The following is a 16,198-nucleotide window of genomic DNA, read 5'->3' as shown; positions in this document are numbered from 1 at the left end:
CCAGGGATGGGTGGCTCTTCCCTGGGGATCCTGTTCCAATGTTTTACAACCCTGTCCATGAAAAAATAATTCCTGATATCCAATCTAAACTGCTCAGGACTGATTCGAGTGTAAAATATGGTGGCAAGTGACTTAAAAACATGATTTAGGCAAATCTGATGGCAAATTGGCCTCAATTTGAATGGAGTTCCAGCCCCAGAAAGGATTTTAGAAAAATAAAACAGCCAAGTCTTGTAGAAAATGAAGTCATTTATTTATAAAAATAAACACTCTTTAAAATCACATCATGGAAAATAATTACAAGAGAATCACCATTCCAAATGAAATTTCTGCAGTTTAAATAAGGGTCCTGCCCTTTAAAATGCCCTTTATAAAAATTCTCTTTTCTCCAAACCAAAGAGCTCGAGCTCTCCACTTCAGCAGAACCTTTTGTGTGAAGGTCAGCAAAGAACAAAATTATTCTGATGAATTTTTTAATTATTCATTGCTGCTCAGGTCCATTAAAAGAGCAATAATCTGGCAATAATCCCTGACCAATTACAGCTGTCACAGCTCCAGGGGGCTCAAGTTGTTCCCAAATTCAAGTTGCAAAGAATCTCAGCTGATTTTTGAAGGATCTTGAGGTCTTCTGAGTGCAGCATTTCCACCAAAGCCAGGTGGGTTTTGAGGTTCTCTTTGTCCTTTTTCAACTGGGAAATCTGGAGTTGAGAGAAATGGGATGAAATGATTCCAAATGTTGATTATTTAATAGGACATGAAGAGAAAATTTGTGGAAATCTGTAAGGATTTTATTGATTATGTTAAAATAGTGGGGTTTTAAAATTTAAAAAGAGAAACTTTAATAGTAAAAAGGAAAAAAAAAAAGAAGAGGGAAAGGGAAAAATCATCAAAATTCTCACCCAGAAAATGGCATTGCTCTGACAGAGAAAGAAACTGAGCTCTCTTGTTTTTCCAAATTACCTGGAAGAGGGCATGCTGGGTCTCCTCTATTAAAAAATGACAAATTTTTGCTGCTGTACCCAAAGCCTGCTGTTCATTCCTGGCTGAGGTGACATCACCAAGCAGGATATTCCTCCAGCAGGCACTGGAAAAGAAATGTTTGAAGAATAGAGAATTATTTGCTGCACTCCCCAGCTGGATGCCAAACGTGCCCTGCCCCTCACCTGGGCTCATAACCAACCCCAGGGATTTATTTTTAGTTCTTAGATCAATTTATTCCACTCAGCAATAAATCTTCAAAGCACAAACAACTCTGAACAACCCTTTCCTCATGAATTGATTCTCTCATTTCATTTATTTCAAGCAAAGTAAGAATTTTCCATCCCTGATGTTTGGGGTAGATTTTCAATTTGGAAATAAATGTTCCAAGTGCACTGACAGTCCCTGGAGATGAATTTCAGCAACTTCCTTGGCCCTGGAATTCCAGCCTGTGGAACACATGACTCAAGGAAATCAAGCCAGGTTAAGAGCATTTAAAAATGAAAATCAAACCAACAGGAAAAAAACCTGAAGCCTGAACCTTGAGGGAATATCTGGGGCTTGAAATAGAAAGAGAAAACAATACAAAGAAGAAAGTCACCAAAGCAGGAAGAGGGCAATGACTTTATAGGGAATGGTGTTTTCTGCCTTTCTACTTTTCATTTCCCACCTGGAGTCAATAAAACAGACACAGAAGATCCAAAAATGGTCCCAGGATGTCACTCCCAGCCAGCAGAGAGCAAAGAGTGAAGGGAAACAGAAAATATTGAAGGATTTGGAAAACAAATCCCGGGAGGAGCTGAGCTGGGAAAGGGGCTGAGGCTGGAGAAAAGAAGGCTCAGGGGGGACCTTGTGGCTCTGCACAAGTCCCTGCCAGGAGGGGCAGGCAAAGGAGGAGAGGAAATGGCCTCAAATTGCAGCAGGGCAGGCTCAGGGTGGAGATTGGCAAAGAAAATTTCCCTGGCAGAGTGGTCAGGCCTTGGGATGAGCTGCCCAGGGAGGTTTGCAGTCACTGTCTGTGGGAGTGTTCAGGAGCAGGCTGGATGTGGCCCTTGGGGACAGGGTTTGGGGGATGCTGCTGGCACTGGGGTGGCACTGGAGGATCCTGAGGGGCTCTTCCCAGCCTGGGGATTCCATGAAATCAAAGCAAAAGGCACCTGCACATCCAGCAAATATTCAGGCTGCTCCAACTCACAATTCATCTGCTCCCAGACTCAAAACCTTGAGGGCTGTGAGGAGTCTCCAGGATGGTCCCTCCCAGCCAAAGGTCAGGTTCCTACAAATCAAAGGGATCAGGTGAAGTTCAGGTGAGCTTTAGGGTGACAGTTTTCTTCCTGAGACACATCAGCCATGAAAGATCTCCACCTTTGATAACGGTTTTTACAACTTCTCCATCTCTCCCAAGCCATGAGTTTGCTAAAAATCAATTTTTTTTATTTATTTATTTTTTTTTTTGGCTGGATTTTGATACTAGAAACAAAATTTGACTCTCAGAAAAACTGAATAAAAATCTAACCAGGAAATAAAAAATACTCCAAATACTTACTCTAGGTAATCATGATCCTTTAGAATGGAAACTTTGGCATTTCTCTGCTTGTCCAGTGGTGAGAAATATTTGAGGAGAATATCTGCAGAAAAATACAGTTTCAATATTAAAATTAATTGCAGATAAGAGAAACCACAATCATCAATTCTGAAATAAGATTTCAACTATATTTTTCATGTAGGGCTAAGATCAAAACCTGTTAAATTCTGGTGAACTTTCCAGAATCCTCAAAATCTACCAGCAATTTCCAGGATTGTATCCTTATAACAAAAATCCTATTTAAACTGAAGTTATGAAACTCTAAGCAAATTTAATTTGTGGAAATTTGGATTTTAATCCTGAGGTCAATGGTGCAACCTCAGACATCCAGCTGAAATCACAATTAATATTCAAAATTAATATAATAATTTTATGATAATCACAATTATTATCACGTTATTCCCAAAAAATCCCGAAAAATCCTGCAATTCTGGACAGTGCAGGAAGGTTTTACTGGGATTTGGGGGATATTAAGGGAGGATTTATGGAGGATTTGGGGGGATTTTAAGAAGGGTTTGGAGAGAATTTGGGGGGTTTTGGGGTTGTGGTTTTTTGAGATTTGACATTTTTTGAGATTTGGGGTTTTTTTTCTCAGATTTGGCTGGTTTTTGATTTGGGGTTCCATGGGGATTTAGGTTATTTTACGGATTTGAGGGAGTTTTTTTGAGATTTGGAGATTTTTTTGAGATTTGAGGGGTTTTTGGGATTTGGAGTTTTGAGTTTGGGGTTTTTTGGCGTGTGGGGTTTTTTTTCTCAGATTTTGGGGTTTTTCAGTGTTTGGGGCTTTTTTTGGGGATTTGGTTTTCTTTTTGGGATTTGTGAGTTTTTTGGGTTTGGGGTTTTTTGGGATTTTTTCCTGGGGATTTAGGGGGGTTTTGTGGGGATCTGGGGTTTTAGGGGTTCAAGTTTTTGCTTTGTTTTTGTTTCTTTTTATTTGGGATGTTTTAGGGATTTGAGGAGTTTTCTAGCAGTTTGGGTTGGTTTTTTTCTCAGATTTGGGGTTTTTCAGGGGTTTGGAGTTTTTTAGGATTTGTAGGGTTTTTGGGGGATTTTAGGGGGATTTGGCTTTTTAGGGATTTGAAGGGGGTTTTTTTGAGATTTGGAAGGTGTCAAACCCTTTTCCACTCTTTGAGAATTTACACAATTCTCTGTTCTTGTGCCTTTCAATGGCCACACAATCCATAAATCCCACCTGGTGAGACATAAACGCTGCTGTGAGGGTTGTCCATAGCAACAAATCCATATTCCAACAGCAGCCTCTGATTATCATGAGGTCCATAGCAGATAAAAACTTCCTGGTATTTTTTGCACTGTGAATTTGTCCAAATTTCATAGCTCCTTGTCTTCTCATTAAAGGCAGCCTTGACCTTCAGAGAGTGAAAAATAAAAGGTTTTTACTCTTTATAGAGTGAAAAAGAAAGCAAACCTTTGAATTTTGAAACTCCAGAGGATTAAATTAATTTTCAATTGTGGGGATTTCTTGGAGAGAGCCCAAATCTGCAAACACAGATGGTTCCATGCACAGCTCAGTGTTGGCACCCAGAGCCTGAGAAAAGGTGGAAATTCTCTCTGAACTCCCCTCAAGCTGCTCTGAGGTTTCAGCCAGAGGAGAAGGAACACAGGGACCATGGAACTTGGAATTTGTGTCAGGACAAGGAATTTTGTCTTGATTTTAGGAGCAGATGAGGGGGGTGTTTACAAGTGGCTCTTAACAAAAGCTGCTCTGCTTGCAAATCTCCCCCAGCCACTGTGGGCTCTCCCTGTACCTTAGCAAATAAATTGAATTATTTGAATTACAGAATCACTGAATGTTTGGGTTGGAAGGGACCTTAAATATCTCATTCCAACCCCTGCCATGGCAGGGACACCTCCCACTGTCCCAATGTCCAACCTGGCCTTGGGCACTGCCAGGGATCCAGGGGCAGCCACAGCTGCTCTGGGAATTCCATCCCAGCCCCTCCCCACCCTCTCAGGGCAGAATTTTTCCCCAATATCCCACCCAACCCTTCCCTCTGGCAGTTTGAAGCCATTCCCTGTGTCCTGTCCCTGTTCCTGTGGATCTGAGACGTTTTTCCCCCTGTGAGAACCCCACACTCCTCACCCATCACACAAATGCAGATGGCATTGACTGAGTATACTTTAAAAAAGAAAGAAATTTACTGATCTCTTTTGAGCTTCTTACCTGAACATTTGGGCTGTGGTTTAACAAATCTAAATATGGTGCCAATGCATAAACATCTGGCTCCAGGGAGAAACATTCCCTGCGTGGATGTTTCATGTAGATTGTCCTGGTATTTATAGTGCACCAAGCCCACTCCAAAGCACTGTAATTAAAAATAGTTCCTGTGTTCTCAGCAAATAAAGGCTGCAGGGAAGAGAAGAAAGCTTTGGAAGATGTGAACAACTCTTGGATCATCATTTTTTGCTCCTGAGCCTTCTTTTTTAATGGTTTTGGGAGAAGATTTATGACATCAGCTTCCAAACAAGCAAGGCAAGTGTAAGTGTTGGGTAAAACATCCAGGTAGGGCTTCCATGGAGATTTCTCCCCTGCGTGTTTCTCTGCTATCAAAAACGTGCACAGTGCCAGCAAAGGAGACACAGGGGGCTTCCATCTATTGGAAAATAAAAATAAATAAAAATTTAAAAAAATAAAAATAAAAATTCCAACGCAGCAGACCTGCAGAGGTGAGATGGGAAATGGACACAGCAGTTTTGCCTCTCTCAGAGCTCTTTGGAAGTTTAAAATCAACCAAAGGACTTGGAGATGAACTACAAAGAAGTTTTAAATAGAGGTTATTTCTAAGGGGCAATAAAAGCTGGTTTGTAATAATAATTTCAGGTTCATCCCTTGGGTTGGGTTTTTTTAGGATATACAAGTATTCAATGCCCAGCATGGGACTTTGTTCCAAATTTTCCAAATTATTCCAAATTTTCTAAAAGGCCCTGGCTTTGCAGCCCAGTTTTATCTTCTTTCTCCTATTCCAGCTGACTCCCAAATTCCCCAAAAAAAAAATCCTAATTGAATTTAGGGCCAAGAAGGCTCTGAGGCAGCTCCAGCTCCAGCCTGTGCTCTCTTTCCAGCTCTGCCAAGCCAAAAAAGGATGTGCAATATTAAAACATTTTCCCTATCTGAGCATTCTACATCCCTGAAATGCTGGCACCGCTCTGGATATTCAACTGAAAGCTCCACCAGCCCTTCAGAGGATTCATCACTGCTGAAAAAAAAACCCCACTAAAGGCCATCAAAGTGTCACTTGTCACTTACTTCACAATGTGTCCTCCCAAGCAGCTGCTGAGGACGGTTCCAGTGGTGAGCAAACACCTCTCAGGCAAGGAAATAATCAAATCTCCTGCCTTTGAGGGAGGAGGAAACAAAAAATTACAAAGAACAGTAAAAAAATCAAGTGTAGGGACTCATCTAAGCAATGTGGGGACTGGTGGTTTCACATTATGGCTGCAACAGTCTAAAAGTCAGAAATGACATTCACAACAGAATTCTGAGCTTTGATTGTTGCAAAAATCATTAAATGTCAAAAAAAACCCAAAAACCTGAAGAGCTCCTGCATTAGAAACAACAACACTCACCTGAAGAGCTTTTGTTGTCATCAATCCTCTTCCTGTCTCTGAAAAAGGAACAAAGAGCAGGAGTAAATAAATGTGGAGATGGAAAAGCTCTAAAAGAACAGACACTGTGTCTTACAAAACTGAAATTCAATTATGGACTGTTCCAGATATATCTCATTTCTTTGCTCTCAAATTGTCTTTATTTTTCAGGATCTTTTCCCTGCATATCCTGCAGCATTTGCTGTCCAGTTCTATCAGTTATTCAGTTTTTTTTTTCTCCCACTCATAGCAATTATTCACCTTTTTTCTCCATTTTTTTCCTCAAACATATCTTTCATCACCAGCTGCAGGTCTTGGTTTCAGAGTTTTAACTAAATTTCAGCATTTCTAGTCACAGTATTTTTCTCTGATCCATTCTATTCTTTCTGCTCTAAAATATTGCAAAACGTTTTAAATATAACCTACATAAAGAGAAAAAAATATAAGTATAAATATTTACTGTCAACATTACTAAGTGAACCTCAGCTCCCTATTGAGGGGATAAAAAGATAAACAAGTTATATAAGTTAGAAACTTGTTATTCAACAAGGTTAAATTCCAAAAATTGTTTTATTAACACTTCAAATTTTGGCTTTTTCAGGCCTCCATATCTACTTTTTCATGTTAAATTAAAATTCCAAGAATCCTTGGAAGAGTATCAGTAACTGGTTTTTTCCTGATGCTAGATATGGTGCATAATTCAAAATGAAAGCAGGAATCTACAATTATTAGGAGATTCAGAAATTTCTACCATCAATAAATAATTAAAGCATTACCCCAGAACTCTGCTGGCCTTAAATTACTGTCTTCAAATCCTCTCTCTTTTAGCCACTTCTTAAGTTTAATGTATTCCAGCTTGTGACTGCAGTTGACTAAAAATAGAAAAAAAAAATTAATGTTATTAAAGAGCATTCTGTTGGACAATAAATGAAATATAAACATTTTACTGTATAGTCAGAAAAAAATGTATTTTGGACATTTTAAAGCAGATTAGCACGAAAGACTCTCATTGAACTAAATAAATTTTGGGTCTCTGGGAGTTCTCAGAAATGAGTGAGTTGTTCAGCATATCCAAGGAATTTTACAATAATGTAATATTTGCCATTGGGCAGAAAAGAGAGCTCAGAAAATTCACTATGCTCTGCTTGGGAGTGTAAATTAATGCTCAGAAATTTGCATATAAAAAAGGTAACATTTATAAATGTAATTTTCCAAGCACGAAGGCTTTTGAAAATAGAAATAAGAAAATGATAAAATGACACCTTGATTAACAATTGGTTATTTCATTATTTAACTTCCAGGTGTGATGATACCTCCATCCATAAAACCCTTCAAGTGTTTTCTTCTTCTCTTTCGACCTGTCCGACCTCTGCTTTTCTTCATATTAAGAGAGAGATTTTTGCCTTTTTTAGACAACCTGAAATTAAAAAAAAAAAATTAAAATTACTGATTAAGAAATATTTCAAGTCACTTTCAAATTTATTACTCTGAGGGTGTTTTTTATTATTATTTAATTTATTACACAAGGTGCCCAGAGCAGCTGTGGCTGCCCCTGGATCCCTGGAAGTGTCCAAGGCCAGGTTGGACATTGGGGCTGGGAGCAACCTGGGACAGTGGAAGCCGTGGGATGGGATGGGATAATGGGATGGGATGATGGGATGGGATGATGGGATGGGATGATGGGATGGGATGATGGGATGGGATGATGGGATGGGATGGGGAGGGATGGGATAATGGAATGGGATAATGGGATGGGATAATGGGATGGGATCATGGATGGGATGATGGGATGGGATGGGATCTGACATGGGATAGGATGGGATCTGGCATGGGATAATGGGATGGGATGGGACAGGATCATGGATGGGATGGGATCTGGCACGGGATGGGATCTGGCACGGGATGGGGCAGGATGGGATGAGATGGGGCGGGATGGGATAATGGAATGGGATCATGGGATGGGATCTGGCATGGGATAGGATGGGATCTGGCATGGGATGGGATCTGGCATGGGATAATGGGATGGGATAATTTTTCATAGAATCATGGAATATCCTGAGTGGGAATAAACCCCCAGGGATCACCCAGTCCCACCCTGCCCTGCCCAGACCCCCCAACAATCCCAGCCTGGGCATCCCTGGCAGCTCCTGGAGCTCTGTGCCCATTCCCTGGGGAGCCTGGGCAGTGCCAGCACCCTCTGGGGGAAGAGCCTTGCCCTGATCTCCTTCCTTTTGCCAAAACTGCCCTGAACCGAACCCTCAGAGCGCAGCTTTTCCCTGCCAGCAGGGAGGGCCTCAGGGAACCGGGATCCTCCAGAGGCCTCCATCCCATCCCACCCCATCCCAATGGGCTGAAAAGACCTCAGGTATCATCGAGTCCCAATCCCATCCCATATTATCCCATCCCTGTGCTAACCAGACCCCGTTCCCCTCTCGGCACAAACGCCCGGGACGGGAGGGAGCGAAACGGCCCCGGCAGCGCTGCGAGAGCGAGAACTTCCCGAGGCACCGCCCGTGCCCCGCCACCTCTCCCGGGGAGCCCAGGCTGTGATTCCCGAGTCTCTCCCGGGCTGGAATCGCTGCCCGGTGTCTCAAACCCACAAACCCACCGGCTAAGGGGACACAAACTCCGACATTCCCTCGCTGTCCCTCTCGGCGAGTCCCCTCCCGCTCTCCCGCCCCTGAGGCGGGGCTGCCCCGCCATCTTAGGGGCGTCCCCATCTCTCTCCCCCGCTATTTGGGAGTGTCCGCGTTTCTGGAGTAAAGTGTCGTGTCCTCGCTGTGTGGAGCTGAGGGACAAGGGAGACGTGTTTGCCGTGTTGGAGGTGAGTTATGGGGTGCTGGGTGTGTTCCCCCCCGGATCTTTCATCCCCGCGTCCCCCCTGAAGGCCTCGGGGTTCATGGCGGGCCCCGGGTTCCTCCCCGTGAGGGGGACGAGAGCGGCGGGGACAGAGGGAGGCTTGAGGTGAGGTGGGAATGGCGCTGCTGTCCCTGGGAAGTGGCTCTGGAGATTCTTGGAGCGTTGTAGGGTTAACCCTGCTTAGGGTCGCGAGTAAATTTGGAAGAGAGATGCCAAAAAGGAGCAAACGCGGCGTTTAAACTCGCTTTTATGGGGGAAATGCAGCTTCTTTAAATATACTGTTAGAAAAGCAGCAAGGCAAGTTTTCTGTTGCTGCGTTACACAACCAGCCATTGTAATCAATCTGCTCCTTTCACCGAAAAGGCTCTAATTGCTCCTCCTGCCTGGCACTGGAAGATAAAGCTCCTCCTTTTTTTTCTTTTTTTTCTTTTTTTTTTTTTTTTTTTTTTTTTTAAATGGTTTGGGACCTTAAAGATTATCCAGTTCCAAACCTTGCCGGGGACAGGGATACCTTGCACTTAGACCAAGTTTTGAGCCTGAGGTTTTCAGCAAAACTTGAGCTGAACCAAATGAATATTCCAAAAAGATGGAAAGTCTTTCTGTGAGGTATAAGTACAGGGTTTTTTTTTACTCCTACTCAAAGTTAATTTACTACTAAAAATTGCTGACTGACGTTTTTTAGTTGAGACGCTTCTTTCTTCTTTTTACCCTTCACCTGTTGGCCTTTCTTCAGAACATTTAACACCAGATTTCTCTGTGAATGCCTCCTGCTACCTTAGGCATTTACATGGCTTGCACAGTAATGTAGTTTCACATAATCCAAAGTGGAATTTTAAACAGTATTTTAAGGAAAAAACCACTTGCCCAGGGAGGCTGTGGATTCCACACTGCTGGAAATGTTCGAGGCCAGGTTGGACAGGGCTTGGGGTAGTGAAAGGTGCCCATGGCAATGGGGTGATCCTGAAGGTCCCTTCCAACCCTAACCATGATTCTAATGATTTAAATTCCTTTCCAGACATCCATTTTGTGCGCCTGCCTGAACTTTTCTTTCCCGTTAGCAATTCCTGTGACCTTGGCTCGTGTTCTGAGGGGACAATGTCCAGCGTGCCAGTGGCTGTGGTGACGGGGTCCAACAAAGGGGTTGGCTTGGCCATCGTGCGGGCCCTGTGCAAACAATTCCCGGGGGATGTGTACCTGACATCCCGGGATCCTGGCCGTGGCCAGGCTGCCGTGGCACAGCTCCAGCAGGAGGGGCTGCGGCCGCTTTTCCACCAGCTGGACATCGATGACCTGCAGAGCATCCGAGCGTTCCGGGACTTCCTGAAGGACAAGTACGGAGGGATCAACGTGCTGGTGAACAACGCTGGCATTGCTTTCAAAGGTAGGAAGTGCCCTGCTGGGATGGTCCTGTGTTCTGTGGTGAGGGCAGTGGGTGCTGCAACATTTCTGTGCCAGTGCCACGCTGTGTTTTTGTTTGGGCAAACTTCCTATCTTAAGTATGATGTGGGAACAGTGGAGGGTCAAGTGAGCAGCTCCCAGGGAGCTTTGGAGTGCCCATCCCTGGTGGTGTCACTTGGACGTGGCACTCTGTGCTCTGGGCTGGGGACAAGGTGGGTATCAGGCACAGCTGGGATTCCACGGGCTGGGAGAACTTTTCCAGCCATAATAATTCCATGATTCTGTAAACATGCTTCCCTGGAGGGTTGTGTTTGCACCACATGGAAGTGTTGAGGCACACAGGGAAGGTGAGCTGGGTTGGGTTAATGGCCTCAGTGCCCAGGAATTCCACCAGGGCCATGGGAGCCTGTCACCATTGGGAATATTGGCTCTGTGCCTCAGGGAGCTGTGGATTCTCTGTTCTCCACACCCATGCTTTGTTCCCTGCATTATCTGCTCAGGGATTTCATCTAATAAAAAAATCCACCTTTGTCCCTGGGTGGATTTTGCTGTCTTCAACTTTTTCAGGCCATTCACCTCAAATCCTGCTGTGCTGAGCAAGAATTTAACCTTTCCACCTTCCACTGGGCAGAAAGGCAGGGAAAGTCAGAAAGACACAGCAGTTTCAAGGTGGAAAGATGCATTTTTTTTGTGTGTATGAAATCCAGGAGCCTGTTAGTTCCAAACAGAGCAAATCACAAATCTGGCTGATGGTTTTATGGAGGGGATTGTGCCCCTGAGCTCTGCTCTCGTCTGCAGAGCTGTCCCAGCTTGGGGAGGAGCTGGAGCTGCTGCAGAGAGCCCAGAGGAGGCAGCAGGATGAGCAGAGGGATGGAGCAGCTCTGCTGGGAGGAAAGGCTGGCACAGCTGGGATTGTTCAGCCTGGAGAGGAGAAGCTTTGGGCTGACCTAAATGGGGGAATGGCTTCACACTGGAAGAGAGCAGGGAACTTGTCATGGAGTGGGAGTGCAGTGATGATGCCCTGAAGCTCAGTCACTCTTTTGCTTGTTACTTTATAGGAAAATTGCTTAAGATCAGTTTAATAGGAGGCAGCTTTTAACAGAATTGTCTGAGCTTCAGGGTGTGCTCAGGAAAGAATCCAGCAGCAGTTAAAATATCACTTCCAGATGTTTAGCCTTGACTTTCCTCAAGCTGACAACAACGGAGTCAGCAGCAGGTCACACAATTTAGGATGTGATAAAGGACCCTCTTGTATCAAACACAGAGGGTGCAACATCTGTGTAAGAACTTTCTGTGATGCTTCTCTCATAGTTTTAATTCTTGCTTCCCAGATTGGCATTTTTTACCCAAACTTGCTTATTGCCTCACCAAATTTTTGCTGCCATCCCAGAATTTATGCTTTCCTCTCTTATTTGTAGCATCATGTGCTATTGCAGTCTGTCAAAGATTAGATTTGCCATTAAGTTTTGTTATTTTGGTTTTGTGCTGAGTTTGTCCAGCAAAGTTTTTAATCCAGCAGGAGCTTCTTGTATCAAATGGTGGTGGAGCTGTGGTTGTGTACTGGATGAGTACACAACTCTCTCTCTCTCTCTTCTCTCTGGAAAGAGTTTTCTAATAAAGCTTCTGAAGTCAGGGGAATTCAGGATGTTACAATATATCCTGTTAGACACATGGGTGGGGTTTGGAGTGTAAGGAAGGGAGGATATGGAAGCAGGAGTTTGGGGTTCTGTAGGATTTTACTTCTCCCCCTGGCCATGGGTCATGATCTGGCTTCATGTGTGAGATTTAAATGCAAATGAGTGATTTGTACATGAGTGTGGGTCATTAAATGTGTTTTGCAATAAAAGCCACATCAAATAACGAGCTGTTACAACTTCTTTTTTTGAATTCTCATGGATTTGGAGACAAGTGATCACCTGCCCAGTCCATGCTGGTGGCTCCATTCCAGCACAGAGGGAGCCTGGAGCAGCAGAGGAGCAATGCTGGGACTTGAACTTTTGGGATTTGGTAACTTCTATTGAAACAGTGTTACAATTCTAATTTTTGTTAATTTTTTTCCCCTTTCTTTCTACCTCTTATGACCAGTTAATGACACCACTCCATTTGCAGTCCAAGCTGAGGTTACACTGAAGACAAACTTTTTTGGAACCAGGAATGTTTCCACAGAATTGCTGCCTCTTATGAAGCCTTATGGTAAGTGAAACATAACAAGTAGAGAAAGAGTTTTGTTTGAATTTTGGCCCTTTTAAATGGGAAATCCTGTCCAGTCTCAGGCACTGCACCAATGTTTCAGTTTGATGTGTTTGGTGCTATAAATGAAATGTAGTCTCCTAATATTTGAATACATTGAGGTTTTCAAGAAAAAAAAGAAGTCAAGTAGATGAAAAGCAGGTTTTTATTTCCTGAGGGAGAAGGAAAAAACAGAGTGAGTGAATTTAAGGGAGAGAGGAAACAGTGCCAAAGTTGCTGTCTAGTCCTCTTGTTCTACAGTGAAGGATGACTGTTAATAAAGTCATTAACAGGATTAATATTTGTGTCTTTCAAGATTTAATCCCCAAATTCAGTACTTTGAAGTAGCAGGAAAGAGGGGAAACAGTGCAACATCATTTTGGAGATGAGTGATTTACTGATTCAGCTGGCTTGTTCTTCATAGTGAAGTGCTGGGAGATAAATCCCTCAACTTGTAAATCTCCAAGTATTATTTCTACTGTAATAAGAGTGTACTTGCTGATTGTGAAGTTGTTTCCTGGAGTTTTATCTGAAACTCTTGCAGTTTCACACCCTAAATGACCTCTCGTGGTATTTACTAGAAATAAGAACACTGAGTTAATCTGATTTTTCCAGGAACTCTGCAAAACAACCCAACCTCAGGTATTCCCTGAGGAGTGAATCCAGAACTGGAATCACTTCAGTGTGGGTTTAAAATACGTGGAAATAATGAGTTTTTATTATTTTTTTTCAGGCCGGGTGGTGAATGTTTCCAGCATGCAGAGCAGCTTAGCCCTGGGACGCTGCAGTCAGGAGCTCCAGCAGAAATTTCGCAGTGACACCATCACCGAGGATGAGCTGGTGCAGCTCATGAACAAATTCGTGGAAGACACCAAGAAAAATATCCATGAGAAGGAAGGTTGGCCAAACACTGCCTATGGGGTGTCCAAAATCGGGGTCACTGTCTTGTCCAGGATCCAAGCCCGGCTGTTAAATGAGCAAAGGAAAGGTGACCACATCCTCCTCAATGCCTGCTGCCCTGGCTGGGTGAGGACAGACATGGCAGGTCCCAAAGCCACCAAGTCCCCAGATGAGGGGGCTGAGACCCCTGTTTATTTGGCCCTTTTGCCTTCCAGTGCTGATGCTCCTCATGGCCAATTTGTCAGTGACAAAACTGTCAAACCCTGGTGAGTTCAGGGAGGTGGGGATCAAAAGGGGCCTGAGCCCCTTTTCCTGATTTCCCTCCTAATTCCATCAGTGCCAGCCCTTTTCCCACTCCCCTGGGATGGATCTCAGACATAGAGCTGGGATGAGGAAGCAGGTGCCTTACCTCTCATCACAGTAGAATTTTCCAGGATCCAGAGCTGTTCTGGAGGCTGCACAGGGTTTTCTAAAGAGGATGGGATTGTTTTAGAGTTGCTGTGATCTGTCTGGGGGGAGACTCGAGACCAGAATCACTGTTGGACAGACATTCCTTACTGTCAGAACTAAATGGAATTAGGTGAAAATAAAAATAGCACTGATCCACCATTTATAGCCAAACATAATCAGTTGGGGTTATTAATATCTCAATAAATAATTACTCATTTATATTCTGGTACTAAAAACTTATAAAGCTGGGAAATATATTTTCATTTTCTGCAGCTACGTTTGTGGCTGGGATTTGTGATGTCTGCACTGACTACAGAGAAAATAAACTACACACCTGATATAGCAAAGTGTTCCTCAGTTCCTTTATTGCACAGCCAGAAGTTTCCTGAATAAAATCTGAATTAAGTGCTCTCCACATCACAGCAATAAGAACTGTAAGTGATGTGGAGAGCTGTACATTTGTTTAAATGCTGCTGATTGCCTTTCAAACTCTCAGAGTTGAAAAATTGCCTCTTCTGAGGCTGAGGGAGCTGGAAACAATTGCCCATAAAGCTGTTAGTAATGACAAATCAATAATGGGCTCGTTAATTGTTAATCAGGAGTCAGGGAGGTGATGCTGACTGCTCAGAACAGGTTGGGTTGGGAAGCCTTGGAGTGGAAGGCATTGGGAATAAATATTGTGGGGGGGCTTAAATTGCTTATCAGCACAGAACAAAGGGCTGGTTATAAATTGGTTTTTTTAAGCATACAGGAGCATTGTTTTTGTGAAGAATTACCTCATCAGTCATGCCTCAGAGCTCCTTGAAGGGAAGGCTAAAAGTTCTCAAGGTAATGTATTCTCTGGGAGGAAAAAAAAACCTCAGAGGCCTTGGGTTTAGGGGGAAAAATACAAAATCTGAAGTGTAAAGTTTTGGTTGCTACACTGTAACTCAACCCCCCTGATATGCTACAGAGAAAAACCAGTTGTGTTACTGGGATCTCAGCAAAACAAAACGTGGCTCTTGGATTTAGTCAGAGCTTGAAGAGATTTAATCCAGCAGTGGGGAATCCTGCCTAATTCTTCATCCCTCAAGTGCTGACTGAGTCACTGAGCTTCAAAAGCTGTGTGTCCATCTGGGTGGCATCTCCAAACACACCTTGGCCTTTGTTCTGTGCAGAACAGAATCGTGGTTACCTTGACCACAGCCAGGAAATATCCTGTGCTAAATACAAATCAGTTTTGAAGTATCCCCTGGGATCTGGAAAGCTCCTGCTTTAAGTCTAATTCAGGATCTGCTTTGTTGGTTTGAGTTTTAGCTTCACCCGAATTTGTAGCTTTGCAAGTTTTACCAAAGGTGTTCAACTCGTCCTGGAGAGTTTTGTTGAGCTGTAAAAGTTTGTGTAGAACCCAGCCTGGAGATGAGAGGGCTCAGGGGTGACCTCAGAGCAGCTTTTCAGTTCCTAAAGGGCTGCAGGGGAGATGAAGAGGGACTTTCTGTAGGACCACAGAGTCAGAACAAGGGGGAATGGCCTGAATTGGAAAGAGCAGGTTTGGATTGGATATTGGGAAGAAATCCTTTATGTGAGGGTGGCAAAGAGAGATTATCAATTCCCCATCCCTGGAAGTGTCCAAGGCCAGGCTGGACATGGTTTGGAGCAACCTGGGATAGTGGAACCAAAGTTCCCTTTCATCCCAGACCATCCTGTGACACTTGTGTGCATTTCAAATTCTTAAATTTGTTAAACCAACTTCTCTGGGTCAGGGTGAGGAAGCCAAGTGGGAGGTGATGGCTGCAGAATCATAAACAACTTCCCGTGGGAGGGACAGAAGGAAGGACAGGGGACAGATGTTCCTACCTTTGCAGCTGTGGTGGGGACTCAGGGAAGGAGAAGCAGCAGTTGGAGGTGGGATCAAGAGGCAGAATTTGTGGGTCAGTCAGGAAAGAGCTTGTGGGGATTTTGAACTTTCTGTGCTTTCCAGCACTGACCCCCTGCAGAACACTGCTTTGGACCTGAGGCCTTAACAAAAGACTTCTTAATTTAAGTAATAAAGTTAAAATCACAGGTGTATAGTTAAATAAAAGAGTTTTAAATTTGAGGCTTTTATAATAAAATAATAGGTATAAGACAAAATAGAAAATTTTAAGTGGTGTCTCTTTAGGTGTTCATCTTCTTCATAGGTTTCAAATAATAGTTTGTGGTTGGTCAGTGCCACAC

At 43.5% G+C, this 16,198-nt stretch overlaps 2 protein-coding genes across 5 annotated transcripts; one reads left to right on the top strand and one right to left on the bottom strand.

The window, feature by feature from the left end:
* Positions 1–229: 229 nt before the first annotated feature.
* On the bottom strand, positions 230–8,871 carry SETD4 (SET domain containing 4). Of its 3 annotated transcripts, none has more exons than XM_014893201.2 (11): positions 8,775–8,871; positions 7,480–7,583; positions 6,943–7,038; positions 6,149–6,186; positions 5,829–5,917; positions 4,746–5,175; positions 3,756–3,930; positions 2,525–2,606; positions 2,174–2,254; positions 961–1,084; positions 230–698 (listed from the first exon to the last, which is right to left on the bottom strand). In XM_014893201.2, the coding sequence occupies exons 1-11, from the start codon at positions 8,867–8,869 to the stop codon at positions 564–566; spliced, it is 1,449 nt and encodes a 482-aa protein (XP_014748687.2). In that variant the 5' UTR covers positions 8,870–8,871; the 3' UTR covers positions 230–563. The 3 variants fall into 3 exon arrangements, 2 of the variants coding, with proteins under 2 accessions (XP_014748687.2, XP_088016629.1); XM_088160503.1 differs by having other exon boundaries at positions 4,746–4,887; XR_015801878.1 differs by lacking the exon at positions 230–698 and having other exon boundaries at positions 1,649–2,254.
* On the top strand, positions 8,850–14,349 carry LOC106863666 (carbonyl reductase [NADPH] 1-like). Of its 2 annotated transcripts, none has more exons than XM_088160504.1 (4): positions 8,850–8,990; positions 10,041–10,406; positions 12,509–12,616; positions 13,386–14,349. In XM_088160504.1, the coding sequence occupies exons 2-4, from the start codon at positions 10,121–10,123 to the stop codon at positions 13,820–13,822; spliced, it is 831 nt and encodes a 276-aa protein (XP_088016630.1). In that variant the 5' UTR covers positions 8,850–8,990; positions 10,041–10,120; the 3' UTR covers positions 13,823–14,349. The 2 variants fall into 2 exon arrangements, with proteins under 2 accessions (XP_088016630.1, XP_014748685.1); XM_014893199.2 differs by having other exon boundaries at positions 8,852–8,990; positions 10,084–10,406.
* The last annotated feature ends 1,849 nt before the right edge of the window (positions 14,350–16,198 follow it).

This window comes from Sturnus vulgaris, chromosome 2 (assembly GCF_052056855.1).
Source record: "Sturnus vulgaris isolate bStuVul1 chromosome 2, bStuVul1.hap1, whole genome shotgun sequence".
Classification (NCBI taxonomy): domain Eukaryota; kingdom Metazoa; phylum Chordata; class Aves; order Passeriformes; family Sturnidae; genus Sturnus; species Sturnus vulgaris.
This window is presented reverse-complemented; position numbering and strand designations above follow the sequence as displayed.